At 56.5% G+C, this 23,773-nt stretch overlaps 1 protein-coding gene across 2 annotated transcripts in view; it reads right to left on the bottom strand.

The window, feature by feature from the left end:
• DHX37 (DEAH-box helicase 37) overlaps window positions 1-21,267 on the bottom strand; it is a 28,801-nt gene extending 7,534 nt beyond the window's left edge. Inside the window, exons 1-16 of one of the 2 annotated variants that reach the window (XM_019467702.2) lie at window positions 21,061-21,267; window positions 17,190-17,359; window positions 14,064-14,176; window positions 12,291-12,621; window positions 10,030-10,178; window positions 8,871-8,963; window positions 7,158-7,254; window positions 6,172-6,285; window positions 5,890-5,991; window positions 5,530-5,644; window positions 4,230-4,325; window positions 3,963-4,045; window positions 3,110-3,260; window positions 2,429-2,505; window positions 1,860-2,092; window positions 514-625 (exon numbers count right to left, since the gene is read on the bottom strand). In XM_019467702.2, the coding sequence (XP_019323247.2) occupies window positions 514-625; window positions 1,860-2,092; window positions 2,429-2,505; window positions 3,110-3,260; window positions 3,963-4,045; window positions 4,230-4,325; window positions 5,530-5,644; window positions 5,890-5,991; window positions 6,172-6,285; window positions 7,158-7,254; window positions 8,871-8,963; window positions 10,030-10,178; window positions 12,291-12,621; window positions 14,064-14,176; window positions 17,190-17,359; window positions 21,061-21,166 (2,142 nt within the window). In that variant the 5' untranslated portion in view covers window positions 21,167-21,267. Of the gene's footprint in view, window positions 1-513; window positions 626-1,859; window positions 2,093-2,428; window positions 2,506-3,109; window positions 3,261-3,962; window positions 4,046-4,229; window positions 4,326-5,529; window positions 5,645-5,889; window positions 5,992-6,171; window positions 6,286-7,157; window positions 7,255-8,870; window positions 8,964-10,029; window positions 10,179-12,290; window positions 12,622-14,063; window positions 14,177-17,189; window positions 17,360-18,206; window positions 18,415-21,060 lie in introns of those variants that run through there. The other variant, XM_053901920.1, reaches the window with a different exon arrangement.
• Between the last annotated feature and the right edge of the window lie 2,506 nt (window positions 21,268-23,773).

Genomic DNA, 23,773 nt, shown 5'->3' with positions numbered 1-23,773 from the left:
AAACGGACAAAGCCACGGGGACAGAAAGCTGGTGCACGGTTGCCCTGGGGGTCAGGGTGGAAGGAACGGGAAAGGACTAATGGGTCCAGGGTCTCCCTCTCTTTCTCTCTCTCTCTCTGCACAACCCCTTGTGGAGCAGCAGAAAAGCAGGTGACCCCCAGACAGGTGCCACGTGAGGACCGTGTCAACAGAATGTTCTGTGAGCCCCAAGGACAGCGACAGGTCTCTGTGCAGTGGGCAGGCCTTCCCTGTGTGGCTTCCGTCCCAGGCACTCGTCCCCCAGGTGCTCCAGGGGTGCAGCCCCGGGGGAAGCGGTGCCTCGAGAGGTGGGAGGACCCAGCGGCACGTGTGGACACAGCGTCCCACGAGAGCGCTCCGGGTGGCTGGGCCGGCACCACGGGGCTCCGCTCCTGGGTCCCCTGCATCTCAGGAGCTGGCCCACGCGGGGGCTGGGGGCTCAGCGGGGGCTGGGGGCTCGGCGGGGTGCTGGCAGGGCCGGGGGCCGCCACTGACCTTTTCAATGTTGAGTGCTTTCATCTGAAGGATCAAGTCTTCAACCGGCCTCCGGGTGATTTCAGGAGGAGGAAACGGCTCAAAGTCACCGAAAACCGCAGATGAATAGAGCCTGGGGGGGGAGAAGCACCAGAGAGAACACCATCATTTTATAAATAAATAGAAGGGCAGCTCCACCAAGCTACCGGGCACTGGATTTCAACCAGGACGCTTACGAGGGCGGGCACTGACCCTCCTCGTGCCTCTTTCCCTCTCCTGCGGGACAGGCCAAGCCAGCAGGGGACTCACCGGGGCTGGGGCACAGATGTCTGAAGCCACACATGCAGGGAGACCGGTGCCTGGCACACAGTCCCCGAGACTACTGTCGCTCCTTACTAGCTTTCTCTACACAGGTTCCCAATTTCCTTTTCTCGTGATTTAAAACAATGTCAAACACACCCCAAAAAACCCAGCTATAAAGTGATCGAATAACCATAACAAAACACAGACGGGAAAGATATTCGCCAATGACGCCTCTGAGGCAGAGCTAATACGCAGATTAGGTAAAGAACTCTTAGGACTCAACAATAAAGGAAAAAGAACCCCATTAAAGAAATAAGCAAAAGAAACGAACAAACACTTCTCCCAAGAACACAAATAGGCAACAGCACACGAAAAGACGCTCAAGGTCATCGGGGGGGAAACGCAAAGCAAGTGCACAGCGAGCGACCACGCACACTTGCAGGTCTAAAAAAACGGAAAGGAACAAACGTTGGCGAGAATGTGGGGAGACGGGAACCTGCGAGCACGGCTGCTGGGAACGTCAGAGTGGGGCAGCCGCTGCGGAAGACGCTTGACGGGCCCCAGAAGGCGCAAGAGTGACTATGTGACCCAGCAAGCCCCCCAACCCCCCACCCCAGGGAGAGACCCAGGGGAAGCAGAAACACCACTCCGAGCAAGGGGACGGGAAGGGGAGGAAAGCGCCTAATGGATGGGGGCTTCTTTTGGGGTGACGACGTCTGGGACGGACTGGGGGACAGCTGCACGGTTCTGAGAACACCCAATACCAGAGAAGTACATGCTTCAAAACTGTCAAAGTTCCGGTACGTTAACGGTACCTTCGGAAAGCCGTAACAAGATAAAACGAAAACAAAACAGCTAAAAATAAGTATCGCTTAAGGGTCAGAATAAAGAAAGCACGTTGAGTGCTTGAGAGCCAACAAGGGCTTGCATGGCACCCCAAGGACCGTCCCCAGGGGGACACGGCACTCGCTGCAGACCGGGGCGGGGGCCCCCTTCCTTGCTCCTCAGTGGTGGCTGCCGCAGAGGGACCCCCAACGTCACTGGAGAGGCCAGGGGAGTCCCACCTGTAGCAGTGGCCTGGCTCTGTCCGGCCCGCTCGGCCTGCCCGCTGATCGGCTGAGGCCTGTGACACCCAGGTGACTCGGAAGGAGGACACGCCAGTGACGCGGTCATAGTGACGCCTCTTCACTTTCCCACAGTCCACCACGTACTTGATGCCCGGGATGGTGAGGGACGTCTCGGCCACGTTGGTGGCCACGACGCACAGCCGTGTCCCTTCCGGGGGAGGCTGGAAGACCTGGGGTTGTCAGGGAGCAGAGGCCGCAAAACACCAGAATCAGGAAAGAGCTGGTGGCACAGACACGTGGGGCTCTTGACCCCAGAGAAATCGGCCAGGCTGGGGGGGGCCCACGGGTGGCGAGGTGGACAAGCCCTCCCCTTGCCTCTGGCCGCGACATTCCTCAGTGCAAACGCAGGGATGCGTTCCTGTTCTCCAAGGGATCCCAACACCCTCTCCCATCTGGCGGCACTGACCTAACTGCTGAGGAGGAGGACAGCCCCGGGCCTGACCTGCCCCTATCTCAGTGCCCCTAGGAGGCGTCCCCAAGAGGCCAGGAGGAGCCCACACAGTTACCTGCGCCTGCTTCTCCGGGGCCAGCAGGGAGTAGAGCGGGAGCACGTGGAGGGGCAGCGACGCATCCGGCTGTGCACCTGCAGGGAAAGCAGGGCCGGCTGGTACTCCCCGCCCCCCGCGGGAGCCCACCTCAGGCTGCCCCGCGTCCCCCTACCTGTTGCACCCGCTACCAGGTGCCGCCCCCCGCCCCCAGACCAGCACAGGGTGGGCTGAGTCTGAGAGGCTCCTGGAGGCTCTTCAGGCCCCATGACCCTCCTCCAAGGGGGGGGACGCCCGCCCCGCTGGAGAGTCTACTGGGAAGAATCTGGCCACGAGCCCTACCGCCGGCTGGGTGCCTCCGGGGCTCCCACAAGGCCGTGGGCCCATCTCCATACAGGGGGCCCTGGGACCGGGCAGCCCCCCCGAGCCAGCCCTGAGGCCCGCCTTTACCCAGCAAAGCTGAGCCCGGGGGTGGCATGCCCATCACAGTCAACACTACGGACATCGGAGGGTCTGTCTGCAGGCAGCTACAGGAAGTCAGCAAACAGCAGGCGCAAGGCGGCCACAAAGCCCGGCCCTCTTGAGTTCCAGACCAACAAGTCTGGGCCTAACCACGGGGCCTGGCACACCTCGGGCGCCCTGCAGACCCCTGCCGAGTGAATGACCCAGGGAGCGCGAGCAGGGGCCCTGCCCAGGGCACACCTCCGTCTGCCCCGTCGTCCCCCAAGTCCAGGTCAAGGTCGGAGCCCAGGGCCTCCTCCTCCTCCTCCTCATCCATTTCCGCCTCCCTGTCCTCGTCGCCTTCGCCTGCAGGCAACACCGAGTAGCTGTCCAGACTGATCTGCGGCAACGTCTAAACAAAGAAGACAGCAGAACCCCAGCTGCGGGAGACATGGTCACAGGCAGGAAAGACGAGCATGTCCAAGAACGAGGCCCAGCACTGCCCGTGAGCCCTCACAACCATTCTGCCCGCTTCCTCGCCTCAACGCCGGCACGACCACAGAGCTTGTCTCAACGGGCTGCCGTGAGGACCAGTCGACACTTGGACTTACGACGCCGCCCGGCAGGTCCAAAACGCAGCAGGCAGGGGCAAGTGACCCCCCAGTAAGGACGCCGTCACCCCCGGAACCACAACGACATTGTGTGGGACTCCACACCCTTGCTCTGCCTGCCCTCCCAGACATCCTCACAGGCCCTGCTCAGGACCTCACGGCCAGCCTTCCAGAAGCTTCTTCCTGGCTCAGGGCTGGCCTTCCAGAAACTTCTTCCTGGCCCACAGCACAGGGAACCTTCAAATCACAGCCCACCCTGAGGCCTCTAGGGCAGCACCACCCAACAGAACTCTCTTCCACGGTAGGAATGTTCTGGACCCAGCACGGTCGCCAGCAGCCCCAGGTGGCTACTGAGCACCTGAAATGCGTCTGATAGAATTCGATTAAAACTGAACCTTATTTTTATTTTGTTTTAATTACATTGGCACCTACATGCCATGGGGCCACTGGCCACCAGAGAAGGTAGCTTCAGAGTCCCCAGGCGCCCACGAGCCTCTACATACCGCTGCCCGGGCCTTCCTCGCTCTTGTCCTCGACTTCTTAAACTTCCGCACTTCCTCTACTGAATCTTCCTGATCTTCCTTTTCTGTAAGAAGGAGCAGATTCAGCAGGCAGATGTCTCGAGGCCACACGCGGGTTACCGGGGCTCTGTTCTTCACCGTCCAGAGTAAGGCCACCGCACTGCTGGCCATTTACTGGGGAACGGCAGGGCGGGCGAGGCGCCGGCTCTCACACAGGGAGGCTCTCGGGGCCAAGTGCCACCGGGGTACCTGGAGGCCTGCGTCTGGCGTGCGGGAAGGCTCTCCTCAGCCTGCGGCACAGCGCGTGCACCTCTGCCTGCCCCGTCAGGAACACCAGGATGCCCCCTGCGAAAAGAACCAGATCCCTCGGCTACCCGGTCATTCGTGGAGCAAACATCTACTTAGCAACTACCACCTGCCAGGAGCTGGGCGTAAGGAAGAGCCAGTCACGGCACGACTCAGCCATAGAGACGCGCAGCGGCAGCCGCCTCCCACACGGAGGACGTGTGGCAGGGAGCTGGACAGAGCCCCTGCACGACCTGGCTGTTCCACTCGTGGGCATTAGCCCAGGAGACCGGGAAAGAGGGACGCAACCCGAGACCTGTCCCCAGATACCCACGGCAGCTCCATTCACAACAGCCGAGAGGTGGAACAATCCAAGCGTCCGTCGGCTGGTGGATGGACCCCAGAGTGTGGTCCGTCCACACGGCAGAAAACACACAGACGAACCCCGAAAAAGCAAGACTATGTGAAAGAAGCCAGGCACAAAAGCCCACACACCGAACGAGTCCGTCTGTACAGAATGTCCGAATAGACGAATGCGTCGGGACAGAAAGCAGAACGGGGGGAGGGGCCAGGACAGGGGGATGGAGAGTTAGTGTTTAATGGGGACGGAGTTTCTCTTGTGGATGGTGGGGACGGCCGCACAGCACGGGCACACCTCAGAGATGCCGCGGGTCTGGTCCCAGACCACCGAGAAGCGAGCGTCACAATGACTGACACAAGCGAGCGTCACAGCTGTTGCTGGGTTGCCCTGTGCACACGGAAGTTACGCTTACGCTATGCTGGAACCTACTGAGCGCGCGATGGCGTCACCGTCTAAAAAGACACCGCGGATGCCTCGATTTAAAATATCGCTAAAAACTGCTAACCGTCACCGGAGCTCTCAGGAGTGGTGACCGCTGCTCACAGATCACTGGAAACGTACAGGGGGAGAGTCTGAAATACCGTGGAGATCGCCAGCGCGTGACACGGACGCTGAAGGGAGCAAGTGCTGTCGGAAAAGGGGCCCGATCGGCTGGCTTGACGCAGGATCGCCACGAACCCTAAGTCGTCAGAGTGCAGGAGCCGCGAAGTACGATCAAGCAAAGCGAGCAAGCGAGGGGAGCCTGCACTTGGGAAGGCGCTAAACGCCTCCGGATTATACACTTAAAAACGGCTCAAATGGTCCAACTCGTGTTCGTTCCACCAGCAGGAAAGAGCCAGCGCGGGGAGGTGGGGCCCGGGGTCCGGAGGGGGGACCCGGCCTCGCCCGCCGCCGGGGCCTCACCTGGCGGCAGCATGCGGTGGATTTTGCAGACCTTCCGGAAGCACTCGCCACTGTAGTCTTCCAGCGGCGTCCGCTTGTTGAAATGCACCGTCACCGGGTACTGCCTGGACTCCACCTGGGACACATGCCCACAGGGGCACCGGGGGCGGGGGGCTGAGCTCGGTGCCTCCCCCCTCCCTGGCCCCTGCGACCCCGGAGCTCTCCGCTCGGCGCGAGCAGCTCCCCAAGGCCTCCCGGCCTCGGCCTCCACCAGCAGAGGGGGGCCTTGCGGGAGCGGCCTCGAGACCAGGCGTCCCGCTGCGGGAGCTGACGGGCCCCGCTCCCCCCCTCGCCGGCCCGAGATGCCGACCCAGGCGCTACCTTGATGACCGGGGGCGGCCGGGCGAAGAGCCGCTGGTTCTGCGTGAAGTCCTCCACCCGCAGCGTGGCCGACATGATGACCAGCTTCAGCGGCAGGTGCCTCTGCGGGAGGGCAGACGGGGTGACGGACAGAAGGGTAACACGGCCGGATCCAGGATTCCAAGGGGGACGAATCACAGGGGGGCCGCTCACACCGAGAGTCACAGCCCCGCCCCTGGGCCCGGGGGACCCCGTGCTCAGGAGACCCTGTCTCACCTGACCCCTGCCACCCCGCCGCCCTACCTTCGCCCGGAGAGACACGATGCGGGACAGGAGGCCGATGAGGATGTCCGTGTACACGCTCCTCTCGTGGGCTTCGTCAATGAGCACCACCTTGTACCTCCGCAGCAGGAAGTCCTGGGGAGGGGGGCGTGGTGAGGCCCGCCAGCCTGGGCCCCAGCCACTCCGGCATCACTCACACCCCAGAATTCCCGCTCCAGGAGCCCCCTTCGCAGCTGGCACGGATCCGGGAGCACTGGCCCGGGGGGTCCTGGTTTGTGACCTCAGGTAAGTTATTTCACTTCCCCGTGTCCGTTTGCCATCTGTAAAACGGGGCAACAGGACCCACTTCACGGGGTCACAGGGAGGTTTCTGTGACAAACACCATCCGTAAAGTACGCAGCCTGGGGGCTGGTGCCTGGCAGAGAAATTGCTGGAAAACGGGCAGCTACCATTTATTAGAGGCGAGCTACCAAATCCAGACGCCTGTAGAGCAGAGAGGACACGCAGGGCAAGGGAACGAGGGGGTGGCGGGTAGGACCGAGGACACTGGGACAGCGTCTCCCACACAGAGAGGAGCCGTAGTCAACCACACCAGAGCCACATTCACAGCCACCTCCCCGGGTGACCCTGGCCGGCCTCAGGGCAGAGGGGGCAGGCGTCACCTCTGCCCTCCCCAGAGACCTCTGCCCAGGTGGACGCCACACAGCCAGCAAGGAGCAACACGCGTGTGGCCGAGGCACAAAGTCTGTGAACCAAATCCTAACGACACGAGTGTAATGAGCACCTACAAGGCGCTACGCTGAGGCGCGTTCGCGCGTCGTACAACTTCTGCTTCAAAACAACCACGTGAGGAAGTACCGGCTTGCAGATCAAGAAGACGAGGCTCAGAGAGGGGAAGGAACTTGCCCAAGGTGACACAGGGCTGCCGTGCCAGCGGGTGGCAAGACAAGCACTCGAACTGCCCGCCCCATGCTCGCTGGCCTTGCGTCCGGAGACGAGCAACCAACCTTCTGGATCTCCTTGAGCAACACGCCATCTGTCATGAACTTGATCCTGGTCTCTTCGGTCACGTTTCCCTCGTATCGGATCTGATAGGAGACGACCCTGCAGGGACAGACTCCGGCTCAGGGCAGGTAAGGTCCCGACCGGTTGCAGCCACGTGGCCACGCGGAGGCGGACGGCGGAGGCCCGTCACCGCCCTCTGAAAAACGGGTCGACTGAACGCGGACCTCGGTCAGAGCGCAATTTGAACGACCAACGGTGAACAACTGTTCAGAAGAGAGACAACGGGGGCCGGAGGGCCCTCCAGCGTGTCACAAGGTTTCGGTCACGGTGAGGGCACTGAAACCGTTCTAGCGTCTTCTCGCACAGAAATGAAATACAGCCTTGATCTTTCAGCCCAACAGACAAACCCCGAGGAAGCAATTCTCCAAGAGCAGCTCTGCACCCCTGGGGTGCAGGGCACGGAGTCAGAAGCAAGTTGGCCACCAGCTGACCATCACCGAACTGGGTTTCGGGTCCACGGGGGCTCGTTCACTACGCTTTCTACTTTCGTGTGTGCTTAAAAGCTTCCACAAAAAGTTAAAGAGGGGGCGCCTGGGTGGCTCAGTCAGTTAAGTGTCCGACTCTTGATTTTGGCTCAGGTCACGATGTCGCGGTTCGGGTGATCGCGCCCTGCGTCGGGCTCCGCGCTGACAGCGTGGGGCCTGCCTAAGATTCTCTCTCTCCCTCTCTCTGCCCCTCTCCTGCTCTCTCTCTCAAAATAAACATTCCCTTAAAAAAGTTAAAAATGGTGACCAAAAAGGATAGCTTTGTATGTATTATCTTCAACACATACCATCAAATACAACGGGAAAGATTCAGAAGGGATGAACAATATGAATTGTTTACGTACAAGTCGAAGAGGAGAAATACAGAGATGCCCACGGTTGCTTGTCTGTGCCTGTGACTGTTTGGAACAATCCACAGGAAACACGCTGGGGGCACCCTGCCCCCACAACACGCGCACGCAACAAGCCTCCCTGACCCGCATGCCAGTCCCAGGAGGGCGGGCCGTTCTGTCTCGCTCACCTTGTCCTGAGACCCGGGGCCGGGCCGGCCCACAGCAGGTGCCGCTCAGTAAATATTCAGAGAGAGGGCAGATGAAGGAGACTTTCTCAATTTTAGGCCCAGTACACATGCTACCCCCTCAAACCTGGATGCCCCGGTGCGGGCCGAGGCCCAGGCGTGTGCGGTATAAACGCGGCCCCAGCCACCCTCAAGCGGGCGCTCTGCCTGCTTTGCTCGGTTTTCCACATCAAGTCCTAAAGCCTCGCCGCCCGCAGGGGACCCGAACTCGGGAGCCCTGCCTAGACAGAACTACTGGACCATGGCAAGCAGTGATCACTGCCTGCCTGCGTCTGGCCACCTGCCACTCTGCTCCGCCCTCGAGCCCCAGAAAGGGCCACGGTCTCCTCGGGGCACTGGGCACAGAGTGAGCCCGACGGCCTGGCGGGCTCGTCCTTGCCCTGTGGCCCCTCCCCAGGAAGCTCCTGCCGTCCAGAGGGCGGAAAGCCCTCTTGCGGGAGGAGACCCTCCGCTCGGACGCAGAAGCAACGCTCCCACCCAGCACCCTCGAGACGGACAGCGCCCACGAGGCTGCTCTGCTCCTCCTGGACAGCGCGCCCGGGGCCAAGCCGGGGGACCACCCCCTTCCCTCCTCCAGGACGCAGAGCCCTCACCGCTGTGACAGATTCATCTCCTTGGCCACCCGCTGGGACATGGCCACAGCAGCCACGCGGCGGGGCTCTGTGATGCCGATGATGCCGTCGTCGCTGCGGGAGGGAGAGAAGACACATCAGCAGTGCTCGGCCCCACCTGTCAGTCCCACGGTCACACACGGTTCCCCGTCAGGACTCCACGTACGGAGTGGCCCTCCCTAGAGGTGACGAGGCACCGCCTGACAGCAAAAGGGGACAGCCTGGCGGTCCGCACAGACGCCGTGGGAGTCACAGTGGAAGGGAAGGCAGCCAGCTGCGGACGGGAGGCTGGGCTGGAGCTGGCCCGGAGCAAGTGCTCTGTGAGTCACAGGACCTGCCAAGGGGACGGCGGACGACAGGCAGCACAGAAGCCCGCGGCCGGTCCCCCTAGAGAGGTCTGCTTACTGGGTCGGGGGTGGCTGGTGTCTGGGATCCGAATTTCGGGAGGGTTCCTGATCCTGATAAGGGCGGGGGGGGGGTCTCTGTGCCTGGACTGTTTGTACCAACAGCATGGTTCATCCTGACCACCAGCTTTCCTTCTGGGCGCCTGGGACTTGGGTAGGTGCCAGGGAGAGGGCGTCCGACCCCAACAAACACCCTGGGCGCTCAGTTTCTACTCGGCTCGTCTGGTGACAGCTCTTTACACGGACTGCTTCCGTGTGACTCTCCCGGGAAGGGGCTCGGAAAGCCTGTGCCCGGTTCTCCCACACTCTACCCCGTGCACCTCTTCCCTCTGCCGATCGTGTTTTGTGTTCTTTTGCTCTAAGAAATCACACTCACATGTACAACTACACGCTGGGTCCCGTGAGCCTTCCTCGCAAATCAACGAACCCGGGGTGGTCTTGGGGACCTGTGACACGCCCGGGTCAAAAGTGCCAACAGGAGGCGACATTCATAAACACACCGCCCCACGTGACAGGGGCTGATCTAAGCATTTTACACAAAGTCTCTCATTTCGTGCACACGACACCCGTGTGAAGTAGGTGCAACGACGGTGGGAGGACACCAAGGCACAGAGAAGTTAAGCAGCTTGCCCAAAGCCACACAGCATACCAACGGCGGAGCCTGGATTAGGGCCCTGGGAGCTCCCACTCGTAGTAACTTTTGGGGGTCACCCGAGGGGCCAGCCCCCAGCCCCCACCTGGTGTAGCCTGCTTCGTAGAGAAACTGTGGCACCTGCGTGGTCTTCCCGCTGCCGGTCTCACCACACACGATGACGATGGGGTGCTCGGCCACCGCCTCCATGATCACTTGCTCTTCAGCAAGAATTGGGAGCTTTAGCCGTTCTTCCTGGTGAAGAGAGGAAGTCAGTGCTCAGGGAATCGGGGGGGTGGGGGGGCTGCCCCGCAGAATGGCAGAGGGGATCGGCGAGACTGCGAAGGGTGACGTGGTTTCTATAAAGGTGGCCGTGGGCATGTGGATGCCGTGAGCCTTCCTAGCAAAGCCAGTGAGGCCCTGCTACAGGAGACAGAGATGGCAGTGGGATCCTCCCGTGCCAGAGCGGGTGTCCTCGGGGACAGCCCAGCACGCAAAGCCGACCCCTGAACAACTGCGGGGGTCTGCTTCCTCACGCACGGATTGTCTTCAGTACAGTACGGGACTAGGGGCGCCTGGCTGGCTCAGTCAGTAGAGCATGATCTCGCGATCGTGAGTTCAAGACACATGTAGGCTGCAGAGATTACTTAAAAAAAAAAGTACAAGGCTATAAATGTTTTCTCTTCCTTACGATTTCCTCAGTAACATCTTCTTTCTCTAGCTTACTTTTATTTTAAGAATACAGAAAACATATGACACACATAACATACAAACCACATATGAATCAACTGTTTTGTGTTCTGAGCCTTCTGGTCAACAGTACGCTATTAGTCGTCAAGTTTGGGGGGAGTCAAAAGCTGCACGTGGATTTCTGACCGCGAGGGGGGTTGGAACCCCTAACCCCCGTTGTTCAAGGATCTGGTGTTATTATATACTGCAGAAGTTTCACGAACCACGGCTCACACCTTCATTACGTGAAGCATGCTAAGTGCGGATTTAAAACATTCTGTTCCGTTTCTATTCTACTCCGTTTTGTTTCAAAACCAAGTGCTGGTCATCTCGTGACCCGGTCATGGCTGTGACCTACAGTTTGCCAACACTGCCCGAGAGGAAGTTCTGTGCATGTGAAGAATTCTCGCGGGGCACCTGGGTGGCTCAGTCGGTTAGGCGTCCGACTTCGGCTCAGGTCATGATCTCACGGTCCGTGAGTTCGAGCCCCGCGTCGGGCTCTGTGCTGACACCTCAGAGCCTGGAGCCTGTTTCAGATTCTGTGTCTCCCTCTCTCTCTGACCCTCCCCCGTTCATGCTCTGTCTCTCTCTCTGCCTCAAACATAAATAAACGTTAAAAAAAAAAAAAGAATTCTCGCAAGAATACGTGCCCTGTGTTCTAGTCACACGCCAGAATACTCGAGAGCAGCGGGGGGAAACCACCCAGAATAAGGGGGACTTCGGTTACAGCACCGACACGGACGAATAAATCTCAGAAACGTGAAACTGACTTGACCAAGCAATCGAAGTGCAGGGAGACGAGTGATATGATGTCACTTATCAAAACAGGTGGTCGACCTGTCGTAACGGCTTAGGAACACGTATGGAGAAAAGCCACGGAGAAAGAAAGGGGCTGAAGCTGGGGCGGGGGCAGCCCGGGGCCCGCAGGGACCGAGTGAAGAGATTCCCGCACCAGCAGCAGCCATGTGACGGCACCTACGAGCAAATCTTTGTAGCATGAACCCAGGGGCACACCGGGTGGTTCCTCAGAGCCGTCAGCTTGCCCCATTTATACCCGAGCACACGAACTGAAATCCCGGTTTCAATAAACAGTTCTGATGCTTACTTACAACGCTATGCTGATATTTTCTGTTCTTTTTTTTTTTTTTTCCATTAAAAGAAAGGAGCTGGTCGCATCCCTCCGGTTTCCACAACACAGCGTGCGGTCTGCCACAGCCCCGCTAGGACCCAGGAGGCCTCCTGCCTCAGGGCCTTAGCTCCTGCTGTTCTCAGTGTGGGACAGCCCCCTCTCCTCCGCTCCTGCTGGTCTCCCAGCTCCTGCCCCAGATGCCTCCCCAGGCCCTCCTGCTCTCCCCCTTCCCGGCACCCAGCCTCCTCCGTTCACAACAGCGGGGGCGCTGTCTGCTGCCCTCCCCCCCCACCCCGTGCCGGGCCTGCAGTCGGCACGTCCACACACGCACCTGCCCACGTCTCCACACCGACCCTACAGGAGGGCACAGTTGCTCCCGTTCTGGGCGAGGACACCGGCACATGGGAGGGATCCCACCCACTCGAAGCACAGGACGCCCCCCCGCTCCCGCACCCCCAACCCCCCACCACGCTAGCCTCAGAGCCCGTCGCAGACACGGAGCAGCAAACCTGCACTTCGGGGGAGCGGTCCACAGGGATGAAGACGGCGGGCTTCGCTGGGGGCCTGGCCACGGTGGGGGCTGCTGCGGGAGGTACCGATGACGTCGCGGCCAGAGAGGGCTGGCCGCTGGAGCCGGGGCCCCCGGCCCCCGCCCCCGGTGGAGCTGGCGGCAGCCCCGCACCAGCCTCCTCCACGGGCTCGGCGGCAGGGGCCTCACCAGGCTCAGACTCCACCGAGGACTCGGATGACTCATCTTCTGCCTCCTCGCGGGGGCGCTTCCGATGGGCCCCGCTGAGGCTGCTGATCTTCTGCCCCTGGGCTTCGATCTCGTCAGACCTCCTGCCAGCACGGCCAGAAGTCAGGCACGAAAGCCCTAGGACGGGCCGGTCGACCTGAGGCAGCTCTGTGTTGCGACACACCCCTCAGAAGCCGGGATTCAAAGGACACCCCCCTCTCCCACCTCAGGGCCTTTGCACATGCTGTTCCCGCTCCCTATGCAGAAGTACTCCCTCACTTCACTCAAATGTCACCCATCAGGGAGACTCTCCCATCTCCCTCCATCCTCTTTCCCTGCATTACTTTGTGTCTCGTGCTTCCCAGCACTAGATACGTATGCATTCGTTTGATTATTGTCCATCTCCCCATGATGAGAACGCAGGCTTCCTAAGGGAAGCTTCCTTCTTATTTTACTTGTGTGCACTCTCCATCCCCGGGGCCCAGAGGAGAGCCTGGGACAGTTTGCACTCAGAGCAGCCATAAATGCACAAGGCCTACAGGGAGCAGGCTGACAGTAAGACGGCCGTGTCCCGTGGGTCTGGGGGGGGTGGGGGGAGGCACATGGGCTCCATCTAAGGGTCAGCTGCCCTGTGAGAGGGCCATCCGGTGTGGCACAAGACCAGGCGGGAACCTGGATTTTAATATGAGACCAACTTTTCTTTTTTAATGCTTATTTATTGGAAAGGGAGAAGGAGAGGGACAGGGAGAGAGGGAGGGAGGAGGAGGGGGAGAGGGACGATCTTAAGCAGGCTTCAAGCTCAGAGCAGAGCCTAATGCAGGGCTCGATCCCAAAGCCCAAATCAAGAGTCAGATGCTTAGTGCACCCAGGTGACCCCGACTCCTGCAGTCTGAATCTTGGAATGTGGGTGGTATTGGGTTGAACAGTGTCTCCCTAGAATTCACATCCGGGGACTCAGAATGTGACCTTCTTGGAAACAGGGTCTTTGCAAAGGTAATTCAGGTAAAATGAGGGCATCCTGGATCAGGGCGGGCCCCAATTCCAATGCCTGGTGTCCTTAAAAGACGCGGACACAGAGGAAGGCCACGGAAGACAGAGAGACACGCCGGGAGACACAGCGGAGACGGGGACCGCGGTGTCACATCTACAAGGAGGGAACCCCCGGGACGGCTGGCAGCCACCCGAAGCCGGGGGAGAGGGGAGGAACAGCTTCTCCAGCTTCCAGAAGGGACCAAGCCTGTGACATCCGGAAGGCCACACTTCTGCGCTCAGAAATAAGCTGAACCGAATCCCTGATCACCTGAAGGCAACGTCTAGCCTAATCGTCTGGGCCAGAGCTGGAAGAACCGGTCGCGCAGGACCCCGCATGAGTGAGAAGGTCCCCGCTCGAGTGTGGGCGGGAATCAGCAGCACCCAGGCCCCCACGCTGCGGAGGCGTGTTAGCACGGGGGCCACTGCAGGCGTCTTTCCCTAACGCTCAACCCGGAAGGCTCGGTGACCTGTGAGGCCGCCCCCGGGGCCCTGGCAGGAGGGGCACCCGACTCACTCTTTGGCATGGTACATGCGGTACCCAGTGCCCAGCTTGGATGTGGTGTAAAGGAGTCTCAGCTCGGCTTCTGAGACCTGGACTTCACTCAATTTCTGCAGCATCTCCGCTCGCTGGGGAAGGAAATGACAGTGTCAGACATGTGGCAGGGCGACCCTCTCTTCAGAAGGGAAGGGAGACCTGGGGAGTGCCCGGGGGGCTTAGTTGGTGAAGCGTCTGGGAGCCTGCTTGGGATTCTCTCTCTCTGCCCCTCCCCTGCTCACACTCTCTCAAAGATAAACTTTAAAAAAAATTTAAAAATTATAAAAAGAGATCACTTAAAACATTAAATTAAAAAAAAAAAAAGGAAGGGAGACCATACATCAGATTTCGGCTACGCTAACATCTAGGCTTTTTAAACCAAACGTCCAATTATTTTTTTTTTTAATTTTTTTTTTTAACGTTTATTTATTTTTGAGACAGAGAGAGACAGAGCATGAATGGGGGAGGGGCAGAGAGAGAGGGAGACACAGAATCGGAAGCAGGATCCAGGCTCTGAGCCATCAGCCCAGAGCCCGACGTGGGGCTCGAACTCGCGGACCGTGAGATCGTGACCTGAGCCGAAGTCGGACGCCCAACCGACTGAGCCACCCAGGCGCCCCCCAAACGTCCAATTATAAGTGCATCACAGGCCGGGGGCCTTACATTCACGTGAGCTGGGGTGGCTGTCTACCCCTGGAGTCTGGCGCTGGACCAAGGCTCTCTCTGCATCACTGTGTGTCATAAGCAATTCTCCACCATCCAGATGCCCATCCGCAGGAGACCGTATAATAAAGGAGGGTTTATGTGTACAAAGCGGGGCTCCCCCGCGGTGTCAAAGGGAGGGGAGGCTCTTGTGTGATATGGCAAGCGGTCCCTGTGCCACCTTCTAGAAAGCAGCATGCGGAGGTGGGGACAGTTGGCCTCTTTCTGCTGAGGAACCATTCAGGAGTTTTTCTTCCTCTTGAAATTATAAACGTGCATTTTATATGTGCTCCCATCTACGTATTTTGCAATCAACGAGAGGAAAAAGCACGTACAGAACAGTGAGAAAAAACACCGCACAGGATTTTAAAAGGACACACTCGCGGACCGTGAGCCTCCCTGCAGAAAGGGCTCCGGGGGCCGAGTGTCAGGGCTGTGAGCAGGGGACCCTGTGTGGTGATCCTGGTGGAAGGTCAAATGTGAACCCCAGGAAGTCTCCAGATTGGGGTTTCTCGGTCTCTGTACTGCAGGCAATGCGGGCCAGAGAATGTTTTGTCCCAGCTGAGGATCCCTGCCTCAGATCCAAATAGCATTTCCAGGACATTCGGAGGCAGAGGGGTGTGTTTGACTGCACCACAGAGATGAAGGTTTAAAATCGCAGACTGTGGGAAACCGCAGACAAGCAACCTGATTTCCCTCAACAAATAAATGACAAGCGGGGGGGGAGGGGAGGAGAGAAAGAAAAATAAATAGGTGGGCTAGGGGAGCATTTATGAAACAATTGGAAATTCGGCCATTTAGGGAAAGTTGATATTTTTAAAAAATTTAGGTGGGCTAATGGCCTTGCGGGTTATTTAAAAAAAAAGTTTTTTGTTTTTTTTTAACATTTATTCATTTTTGAGAGACACAGAGAGAGTGCGAGCAGGGGAGGGGCAGAGAGAAAGAGGGAGACACAGACTCCGAAGCAGGCTCCAGGTTCCGAGCTGTCAGCACAGAGCCCGACGCAGGCTCGAACTCACTGGCCTGAACTCACTGGCCGTGAGATCATGACCTGAGCCGAAGTTGGATGCTCAACCGACTGAGCCCCGTGCCCCTCTTGCCGTTATTCTAATTTTTTTTTTTTTTAACGTTTATTTATTTTTGAGACAGAGAGAGACACAGCATGAACGGGGAGGGGCAGAGAGAGAGGGAGACACAGAATCAGAAGCAAGCTCCAGGCTCTGAGCCATCAGGCCAGAGCTGGCGCGGGGCTCGAACTCACGGACCACAAGATCGTGACCTGAGCTGAAGTCGGACGCTTAACCGACTGAGCCACCCAGGCGCCCCGACTCGCCGTTATTCTAAATGGCCCTTATTTTAGAGATACAATTGAAACTGTTTATGTATAAACACAACGGTGTCCTGCCCTCTCAAAGGATAACTCTTGTCCCAGAATGCAACCTTATTTGGAGAAAGGGTCTCTTCAGATGTAACTAAGTTAAAGATCTCGGGATGAGATTTGGATTATCCAGGTGGGTCCTAAATCCCAAGCCAAGTGTCCTTACAAGACACACACAGAGGACAGCCACGTGAAGACAGGGGCCAAGACTGGACAGATGAGGCCACAGGCCAAGAAGGCTGGGGGCCACCCAAAGCGGGGGGACCCTCCCCTAGAGGCTTCAGAAGCAGCAAGGCCCTGCCGACACCTTGATTTCAGACTCCGGCCTCCAGAACCACAACAGAATACAACTCTACCCTAAGCTGCTCAGTTTGCCGTCCTGTTTCAGCAGCCCGGGACACCAATACAGACTTATGCTTCCCCGGCTTTGACCCCGGAGGTGGGAAAGTGGCCAGCAGGAGGGATGACGAGGGGACTCTGGGCTGGCAGCCGCTGGCACTGGCGACCAGGACGCATGAGTCCATTACACTAGGTTCTCTGCTTCTGTAGAGGCTTGAATTTCCCAATACAAAATTTGTTCTGCAAAGAAGTACGAAGGGAGGGGCACCTGGGTGGCTCAGTTGGTTAAGGGTCCAACTCTTGATTTCGACTCAGGTCGTGATCTCAAGTTTGTGGGTCTGAGCCCCACATCCGGCTCTGCGCTGACAGCTGGCCTCAACAAACCTGGGCCCCGTCAGTCTGTCCCAGACAGACTGAGACTGCTGGAGCGGTGTCAGTCAAGGGCCAGCCACGGGGAGGCCATTCAAATTTAAATTAATTAAATCACATAAAGAATTCAATTCCTCAACCTTGCTAGCCACGCACGCCTAGCGACTACCCTATGGGATTGCGTAGACACCAAGCACGGCCCGCATTCCGGAAAGTTCTACGGGACAGTCCCAAGGAAGAGATCAAGTTGGGGGACACAGACCCCATCCCTCCGCAGTCTGGGGGGCCGGGCGCGGACCCTGCCACAACAGGCGTACCTGGCTCTTTTTCTCCTTCTGATCTAAGATCTTCTGCAGCATTTTCCGCTCTTTCTTGGTCAGAGGCTTCTTCTCCTTCTTCGCCAGGGGAGGGGCCTTGGGCTTCTTTTTCTTCTTTCCCGGCAAAACCAGCGCATTGCTTGCGTCAACTCCTTTCAGCGTGCCCTGATCTGGAAGGACACACACGCCTGAACCCTGGCCCAGGGACCGGAGACTCCGGAGGCCAAGTAACGGTCAACATTCACGCCACCGGCTCGGAGCGGGGCGGCTCCATGTGGCCTCCCCACCCCTGTGTGAGCCCCCTGAGCGTCCCCCACGGGACCGGGGGTGCGGGCCCACCACCCGCCACGCGGGTCAGGGCACCTCCACCCTAGCGGTCAAGGCAGAGGAGAGCGGGCGCCAGGAGGGAGGGTACACGGGACAGCAGTGCTCTGCTCAGAATGTGGCCTGCTTTCGGCAGACCTGTGAGGTCAAAACTATTTTCAGAGCACTGGTACAACGCCCTCCTCAGACACGCAGGGGGCTAAGTACTGAGTTTGTACCATATCTATTTTCATTTTTATATTTTTTAAATTGTTTGTTTATTTATTTTGGGGGGGTGGGCAGAGCGCAAGCTGGGGAGGGCAGAGAAACAGAATCCGAAGCAGGCTCCAGGCTCTGAGCGGTCAGCACAGAACCCGACGTGGGGCTGGAACCCACGAACCGTGCGATCAGGACCTGAGCTGAAGTCAGACCCTTAACCGACTGAGCCACCCAGGCACCCCATGTACCATACCTACTTTAAAAAAAAAATTTTTTTTAAACGTTTATTTATTTTTTTTGAGACAGAGAGAGACAGAGCATGAACGGGGGAGGGTCAGAGAGAGAGGGAGACACAGAATCCGAAACGGGCTCCAGGCTCCGAGCTGTCAGCACAGAGCCCGACGCGGGGCTCGAACTCACATACCGTGAGATCATGACCTGAGCCGAAGTCGGACGCTTAACCGACTGAGCCACCCAGGCGCCCCCCATACCTACTTTTAAATGTCACAGTCTGGGGGCGCCTGGGTGGCTCAGTCGGTTGGGCGTCCGACTTCGGCTCAGGTCATGACCTCGCGGTCCCTGAGTTCGAGCCCCGCATCGGGCTCTGGGCTGACAGCTCAGAGCCTGGAACCTGTTTCGGATTCTGTGTCTCCCTCTCTCTCTGACCCTCCTCTGCTCATGCTCTGTCTCTCTCTGTCTCAAAAATAAATAAATGTTAAAAAAAAAAATAAAAAAAAAAATAAATGCCACAGTCTGAAAGTATACAATCTAGACCCAAATTCGGCTACCACATTACTCTTCAACTCAACCTGCTGTGGCCCCCCTCTCCCGTGTTCCGTGGGGGCCCTGACTTTCAGTAGTTCCTCTGGCTTCGTCCATCTTGCCTTGTGTCACAACACGTAGGAGAGAACGAGACAATTTTAAGCAATGCAAGTGATCCGTTGTGCAATTCTCGCATAAAACAGAATTAAAAGCGAGAAAGGAAAAAAAAAAAAAAAAGAGCGTACAGCAAGCATTTTCCAGAGGCTCCAAATCATGTGACGCGTAGCTGCTCTCACAGCTGAAAAAGCGTGTGCTCGTATGTACAGGTTTCAAAATTTCTTGGTGTTGATGGACAGAAGCCACACCAACAAAAGCACTTTGGGACCCTCAGTTTTTAAGAACGTGAAAGGGTCCTCGGTCCAAAAATTTGAGAACCACAGTACTATAGAAAAAAAAAAATAATAAGGGAAGCGATAAAAACAGAAATCAGGCAGCGGGTGGCGATGTTAGGTCAGTGGTCGGGGAAGGCTCTTTGAAGAAGGCAGGCAATGTGATGGATGTTTTTATAAGCCTCCTCTTGGCCCCTCAGGAAGGCGGGGATTAATTGGAGATGTCCTGAGGTGGGAAAGAACCTTCCCCGATCTTTGGGTCCAAGAGACCTCAGGCCCCCCTGCTCCAATCACCTCCTCCAAAACTCCGACGGGGGTAGGACGACTACTCCTCCTGGATCCTTTTTACAGATGAGAAAACTGAGGCATGGAGATGTGAGGCGGTTTGGTCAGCCCCCAGCCTATCCGTGCGACTTCTCAGGAGGGAATTCAGGCTCCAGGTTCCCACCCTAAAATTCTGTCTGGTAACCTCACTGTCTTTCAGGCCCAACGCGAGTGCAGAACAGAAGGCCAGGCCGTGGGTCGAGGGACACAGGCCTTTCCAGCTGCCCTGCTCTCCCTCTGTGCATCTCCAGAGCCTAGGCCCGCTGTTTCCTGATGTTTAACTCGGCTGGACCTCAGGGAGCACGTGCACTCAGCTGGGTGAGTCCGACCTGGGACCGCATCCTTTTCGGGAGCCTGCGAGACAACTCTGAACGGACTCAGTCACTTCATCTCACCTCTCCTGCACAAGTGGCCCCATCCAGGTCATGGACAGCTTCCCTGGTTACATCCAGAGGTCCCTCTCTCCCTCCCTGGCCCCTTGGGAACATCTGATGCGGATGGTGGGACCCCCTCCACGGCACCCAGACCACACGCCCCAGAGCTCTCCTCCCCATATCCTTCTCCAGGGCAGGACTCACCCCCTCAGTGAGCTAATCCAGCCTGGACTTGAAATGAACAAACCCCAGCCACTCACAGATGACTCCAAACTGCCATCTCCCCCAGGAACGGCCTCTCTCAAGCACCTGCCTGCCTACCCTGGTCGCCTGGGTTATGGAACAGCACCCCCAGACCACTCATATCCCAAACATGGCTCTGGGTCTCCCAAGCTGCCCACCCTGCCTTTTCTCCACCGGCTGGGCCCAGCGCCTGGGAGTCCTTTTCGACATCAGTGTTCTTGTGCACACTCAGCCAGCAAATCCTGTGAGCTCCTCGTAGCCTGACCACCACCAGCTCACCTGCTCCCTGCGTGAACGAATGAACAAGCTCCTAACCGACCACCCTGGTTCTACCTAACCTTCTACTGCTTCTCTACGCAGCAGCCACAGAGATGCTGTCACCACATAAGCCTATGTCCCCCTGGCGCTCTAAACCCTGCCCCAGCCACAGTCCTCACCACGACCCCACCCCGCGGACCCTACATGATCCTGCCCCATTTTTTTCTTTCACCTCCACTCAGCCATTCTGGCTGCCTTCAGGCCTTGACTCAACGCCTCCTCAGTGAGGCCTTCCCTGCCCACCCGATGGGACACTGCAACCCACCCAAACACCCACTCTGCTTTATCTCCTTAGTATTTATACCCACGCAACATCCTGTATATTTTACCTGTCTGCTTTTGCCTGTTTCCTCCCACAAGCATCTAATAGGCTCAGCAGGGCAGATTCTTTTTTTTTTTTCTTTTTCCCTTAAATCTCCTCTTCCCTTATGTCTCCTAAAGTCCTGGCAGCTCCTACTAAAAAGGAGTCTGAGCCGAAACGTCAAGCAGCCTGGAGCTGAGCAGACAGGTCTGGGCTAAACATACTTACTTATTCGGGCGTCGCTGGCAAGGAGATTATAAAACAGCCAGAGGAATAGAGGGAATTACCTTGTTTTCTTGCCCACATTCCCCCATACTACTAAACTAGGGGTGGGGGCACCTGGCCGGCTCAGTCTGAAGAGCACCCGGCTCTTGATCTCAGCTAAGGTCCTCAGTTCGAGTCCACCGCTGGGTGCAGAGATTACTTAAATAAAACTTGAGAAAGTAATAAACTAGGGCCGGACTCCCATAGAGGAGCAAGCCCCGGGACTGTCCCAAATTCACCGTTAAAACCATAGTGTCACTGTCTCCCCTTCCCCGGATCATCTGAGAGGAGGTTCCTCCCGGTGCCCCCCGCCCCAGAGTCGCGGAGCCCTTCGGCCCCTCCCCGAAACCCAGCCCCCGTCCCGGACGCCTTACCCTCTAGTTCCAGCAGGACGGGGGGCGGTTCCGGGGGGCCCTTCGAGGGGCCGGGGGTCGCCTGCTGGCGCCCCTTGACGTTGTAGCGCCGGCGCAGCTTCCCCATGGCGCTGGGTCCGGCAGGGTTTACGGCTGGCTGCGGGAGCCGCGCACCCCAAAACCCAGCCCACGTGGGTTCCCTCCCAGGCCCCAGGCTCGGGCCGCGAGACTTCCGGGCTGCACTCTCGCGAGAGCTGGGAAACAACAGGGGGCTGGGGGCGGGGCCTGCGGGGAGGCGGGGCGGGGCCAAGTTAGAGGCGGGAACGAGGCCTGAGGTCTCCTGGGAGGCCTGAATTTAAACTGGGGATAGTTCGCACGTGGTGTAGGAGAGTCCCTAAATCGGAGTTACCTGCTAATACTTATTTGGCTACCTGGGAGTGGGGCTGTGTTGTCACCTTTCCAACTATAACCCCGTCCCCATTGCAAACTGCTTCTCTTTTTTTTTGCTCATTTGCATTTTCTGTTACTCCGATAAGAAACATAATTAATTGTGTAGTAAAAAGGCATGAAATATTTCCATTACAGGGACAGAAGAACGAAAAGAAGCAAGTATCTATTAGGCGGCTTTAAACTCTCATTACCATATCACATTGTCTGTAGCGCATTCGGAAATAATGTATTTTGTGAGTCCTGTAATTATGTTGCATGTAGAACAGTTACATCGTGCAGCATTTTTTCTGTTAAAAGCATGAGTTCATTAAGGGCAGACATTTAAATAACATAACAAAAACCAGGTGAAGGCATTAGGATTTATTTCAGAATTGTATTTACTTTAATGTTTATTTATTTGAGAGAGAGTGCGCTCAAGCAGAAGGGCCGAGAGAGAGAGAGAGAGAGAGAGAGAGAGAGAAAATGCCAAGCAGGCTCCTTGCTGTCAGTGCAGAATCCAGCGCAGGCTGAACTCACCAACTGTGAGTCCAAATTCAGGAACTGTGGGATCATGAGTCGGAGGCTTAACCGACTGAGCCACCCAGGCACCCCTTATTTCAGAATTTTAGAAAGGAACCTAGAACAAGATCTGCTGCGGAGTAGGTAAGCAATAAGGAGTTACTGAATGTAATAATCACTGAATGAATAAATGAAGAGCATGATTGCATAGACTTTCTCCTTCCCCCCAAATTCAAAAGCAAAAACATCCCTATAAACACACAGGTGGTGCATGAGAGGACTTAGATAATGTATGTATGAACATGTTTATAAAGTTATATACTGGGGCGCCTGGGTGGCTCAGTCGGTTGGGCGTCCGACTTCAGCTCAGGTCACGATCTCACGGTCCGTGGGTTTGAGCCCCGCATCGGGCTCTGTGCTAACAGCTCAGAGCCTGGAGCCTGTTTCAGATTCTGTGTCTCCTTCTCTCTGTGACCCTCCCCCGTTCATGCTCTGTCTCTCTCTGTCTCAAAAATAAATAAACGTTAAAAAAAAATTAAAAAAAAAAGTTATATACTGATTTAAACGAATTTTGGGGAGGAGAGAGAATAATTAGCATATCAAACCTCTGGTTTCAGGGGTCTTATTGCTTAGAATGATAATGATCCGCAGTGTTTCCTTTAAATATGTTTAAGTAAATAAAAGGTGTGTCCATGTTAAAATTAAGGGGGTAATAGTAACTTCTCCTATAGTTTCCTTATATACCAAAGTATTATCTCCAGAAAATACAATGTTGTGTAAAACAAGAAGGAAAAGACATAGGGGTGCCTGGGTGGCTCAGTCTGTTGAGCATCTGACTCTTGACTTCAGCTCAGGTCATGATCTTGCGGTTTGTGGGTTTGAGCCCTGCATCTGGCTCCGTGCTGACAGTGCAGAGCCTGCTTAGGATTCTGTCTCTCTTCTGTTTGCCTCTCTCTCTCTCTCTCTCTCAAAATAAATACACTGGAAACAAACAAACAAAAAAGACAAGACGTATATACAACAACATGGCTCTCATAACTATGTTGAAAAACCAATCGCAAAAGAGCAGACTGATCCCATACACATAAAGTTCAAACACAGGCAAAATTAAGTCCCTAAATTTTGGAGGGAAAATAGTGAGTTTCCCCAGGAAGCTGGTAATGTTCCATTTCTCCACGTGGGTGCTGGTTACCTCATGTGTTGTTTAAATGCATGCAGAAGCACCTTACGATTTGGGTATTTTTCTGTGTGTAGGCTCTACTTCAGTAAAACTTTTCTTAAAAAATAAGAACTTAAAATATATGGCCACTAAATACGTGGAAGCTTCATCAGGAATCCAGAGAAGCGTAAGTTCAAAAATAAAATACAATTTTTCACTCTTTGGATTGGCAAAGGTTTAGTTTAGTTTTCCTGGTTATCTCAGAAAAATGGTTGGACACCGTTTGCTTTAGGCCCTTGGGTTGCATTTGGCTATTATGGCTCATGGGTGTTTTAAAATCAATAATCCTCCTTCGCTTTGTGTACCATTTAATTTATTGAAGACACCGGGTCGCTTGCCCTGTACATTCTGGATTTGACTGACTGCTTCTGCTGCCTTCTCATTTTCTCCTCCATCCCCCATATTTCCTGTAAAGTGTTGGTTAGCTGTAGAGACCAGATCCGGTTAGGGTTCAAAGTGTTCGGGCAAGAATCCATCCCAGGTGGGGCAGGTACTTCCTGCTTCTAGGGTTTGTCCCGCGTCCAGGTCTGGACAACTCGGCGCCTCCATTTTCAAGTTCCCCACCCA

The sequence above is a fragment of the Panthera pardus genome, unplaced genomic scaffold (genome assembly GCF_024362965.1).
Source record: "Panthera pardus isolate Hobbes unplaced genomic scaffold, ASM2436296v1 HiC_scaffold_15, whole genome shotgun sequence".
NCBI lineage: Eukaryota > Metazoa > Chordata > Mammalia > Carnivora > Felidae > Panthera > Panthera pardus.
This window is presented reverse-complemented; position numbering and strand designations above follow the sequence as displayed.